Source organism: Charadrius vociferus, unplaced genomic scaffold (genome assembly GCF_000708025.1).
Source record: "Charadrius vociferus isolate BGI_N301 unplaced genomic scaffold, ASM70802v2 scaffold1749, whole genome shotgun sequence".
NCBI classification, from domain to species: domain Eukaryota; kingdom Metazoa; phylum Chordata; class Aves; order Charadriiformes; family Charadriidae; genus Charadrius; species Charadrius vociferus.
Window position 1 is genome coordinate 17840 of NW_009650098.1, and position 3193 is coordinate 21032.

General features: G+C 62.8%; 1 protein-coding gene across 1 annotated transcript in view; it reads right to left on the reverse strand.

The window, feature by feature from the left end:
- Positions 1-2107: 2107 nt before the first annotated feature.
- The window catches only part of GDF15 (growth differentiation factor 15), a 1747-nt gene continuing 661 nt past the window's right edge, over positions 2108-3193 (reverse strand). Inside the window, exon 2 of the mRNA XM_009892221.1 lies at positions 2108-2919. Coding sequence (XP_009890523.1) covers positions 2108-2919 — 812 coding nt within the window. The remainder of the gene's footprint in view (positions 2920-3193) is intronic.

The window sequence follows — 3193 nt, forward strand, 5'->3', positions numbered from 1 at the left end:
CCCAGGGCACCGCCTCCGCCGGCGGCGGCCACGCTGGAGCTTTCCCGGCCGGGGACACGCGTGGGGCCCCCATGGGGCCATCTGGCAGAGCCGGGGGGGGGCCATGGGGTGACCGCGGTGTATGGTTCCTCTTCCCCTTTTGGCTGCTGCTGCAGAGTGTCAGGGCGCACGTGCGCTTGGGGACATGCTGGTGGCTGGGGACATCTGGACACCGGGATCAGCCCCGCTGTCACCTACACCCCCCACCTTTTTCTGCTAAATCTGCTGGTTTGGGGAACAGAGCAAAAGCCCCTCTTTTTTTAAAGCCCCTGGCAAGATCCCCGACCCCGCTGCTGCCAGGTTGTGCAGCCCAGGGGGACGCCCAGCCTGGGGACGTGGGGACCCCGTGGCTCATCTGGGTGTCCCCTGAGCTCCAGCCCTTGTGATACTCCACCGTGCCCCATTAAATGTTTTAATTATCTTAAATTACCGGCGTAGCTCGTGGTCTGAACCTCTGCCGGGTGCCGTTCCTGGGTTGGATCCGTGGCACCGGCTGAGCTGAGCTGCGGTCCGTTATCTGCAAATGGCACCGACAGCGCCGATACGGGGTGCGGGGAGCACAGGGGCGGCTGGAAACGTTCACCTGAAGGAGCTGCCTGAGGCTGGAGGTCCCTGGAGCCCCCAGAGCCCCTGTCCCCAGAGCGGGGGCCCCAAGAGACCAGCGCCCTCAAGGAGAGGTCCCCAGAGCACATGTCTCCAGGGCGGGGGCCCCAAGAGACCAGCGCCCTCAAGGAGAGGTCCCCAGAGCCCCTGTCCCCAGAGCGGGGGCCCCAAGAGACCAGCGCCCTCAAGGAGAGGTCCCCAGAGCCCCTGTCCCCAGAGCGGGGGCCCCAAGAGACCAGCGCCCTCAAGGAGAGGTCCCCAGAGCCCATATCACTTTGTCCCAGGTCCCCAGAGCAGAGGTCGTGCAGCCCCAGGTCCCTTAAGCCCGTGTCCCCAGTCTGTAGGTCTCCACATCCCACGTTCTTCAAGCCCAGGTCCCCAGCGGGAGCAGCCAAGGGGGTGGGCAGCCCAGGACACCCCTGGGATGTGCTGGAGGAGGTGACAGGACAGCGAGGAGCTGTGACCAGCAGAGCCACCCCATCCAGCTGCGGCGAGTCCCTTGGGGACATGGTGTGTGCCACCGACCTCTGCGGTGGCAGAACCTGGGGGGAACCGGGGTTTCCCCCACCCCGAGGTGGCTGTGGGGTCCTACTGCCGGAGGTACCTGAAATGGGGCAGCGGCCACATGCTGGCTGGACATCCCACCCCGGGGGGGGTCAAGGCTGCGTCCAGCACCCATCTCAAGGACGCAAACAATTCAAAGGTCTCTGGGAGCATCGCCCGGACATTACTCACCCGCCATGGCAGCCACCAGGGTGGGGATGGGGCCGGCCTGGCCCCGGAGAGCCAGAAGGATTTACCGGCGCATCCATACGGAGTCAGATCCCGGTTGGTCACCTGCAGAGGTGGGGGGTGAAGGTCCGAGCTGTGGGACCCCTGGTTGAAGGTGACCCACTGCAGGGCTTCGGTTGGAGACCCCCCAGCCGGTTGTGGAGGAGGAGCAGTCAGCATCCCTGTTCCCACGGCTTTATTAATTTACCTTATTACCTTATTACCGTTTTATAGAAATATACAAAATACAAATACACTAAAAAAAGACCCGCTTTCCCGAAAAGGTATTTTGCTATAAAATACAATAAGTTAGCAATAAATAAGAGAGTTGTATAAATAAGTCTCTAAGCAGAGAAGAGATGATGCTCAGACGTGGAGTGAGCTGCGGCCACCTGAAGACAGACCCACCCCGGCCCGTTTGGGCTCTCCTCTCCTGGGTGGGAAGGATCCATCTACCAAATAAAATATGGATTTAAATAAGGGAAAAGAGGGAGGGAGTAAGTTCTTATGGCCTGTGGAGAGGGGTTCTCAACCGGAGACCCCGGGGCTGAGTCAGACGGCAGAGCTGGGGCTGGCACAGAGGCATTTCATGCCACGGAGTCTGGTTTTTGGGATGCTGGAGCTGCCGGGAGGGGAGGGGGCTCTGCCCCATCCAGGTGGTGATGGGTCCCGGCGGCAGCCGGAGGTGATGCCATCAGGCACAGTGGCACCGGGTGACCAGCATGTCCTCGAAGAGGGTGGAGACCAGCCTGCCCTCGCCGTCGTAGTGCATCAGCACCATGGGGTCGTAGCCGGCGGGGACGCAGCAGGGCGGCGGGGTGGCTTTGGAGAGGGAGTGCATGCGGGCTTTGATCTGGGCATGCATGCTGGCCGGCTTGTAGTTGTGAGGACAGGAACCTTCGCAGAACCTCATGTAGTAGCTGTTGGGGGCGATGACCCAGTCCGACCAGCCGATGTCCTGGAAGGAGACCTTGAGCGACTTGAGGCAACACTTCCCATCGCTCTTCCCGCACTCCTCCTCCAGCCCCCGGGCTCTCCTGCCTCCCCGTCTTGTGGTCTCATGGGTTTCCACCTCCAGCACCAACGTCTCACCCCCCGAGGTGGCCAGCAAGGCTGAGACGTCGGCCGTGAAGGCCAACTCCAGGCGTAGCGTGTCCTCGGAACTGGCAGCCCACGGCTGGACGGCTGCCGTGAGGTCCAGGCTTGGGGCGTCACGGTCCAGCTCTTGGTTCTGCAGGAGTTGGGGGGTCCCGTGAGCTCCCTCCAGCGTGTAGATGCTGACCCGGGGGGGCGCTGAGGTGTTGAGCAGGGACACGCCGGGGGATGCCAGTGACTGCTTGAAGAGCTTCAGCTCCGCCTGCACCACCCGGAGCTGTCGGTGGAAAACCTCGGTGCGGGAAAGGAGGAGATGGTAGCGGTAGGGACCACGGGGGTCCTGGTGACCCTGGGGGTCCTGGTGTCCCGGGGGGTCCTGGTTTTCCCGGGGTATGTCCAGCCGGCGCAGTACTGTGGGGACAGGAAGGACAACTGATGTAAGAGACAGCAATCCACCCCGTCAGCCAAAGCTTGTGACCAGCTCCTGTCAGGCAGCCAAACCGCTGCCCCGGGAAATCACCCAAATCCCGAGGGATGCCGAGACCAGGGGGATCCGGCTCCATCCTCAACCCTGGATCACCCAGGACCCCCCTGAAGGTCTCACTGAGGGGCAGCACCCCACACTGGAGCAGTTTGCCCCGCACCCATCGGGGTGATGCCCACCCCATCCCCCGGCTGTCCCCCC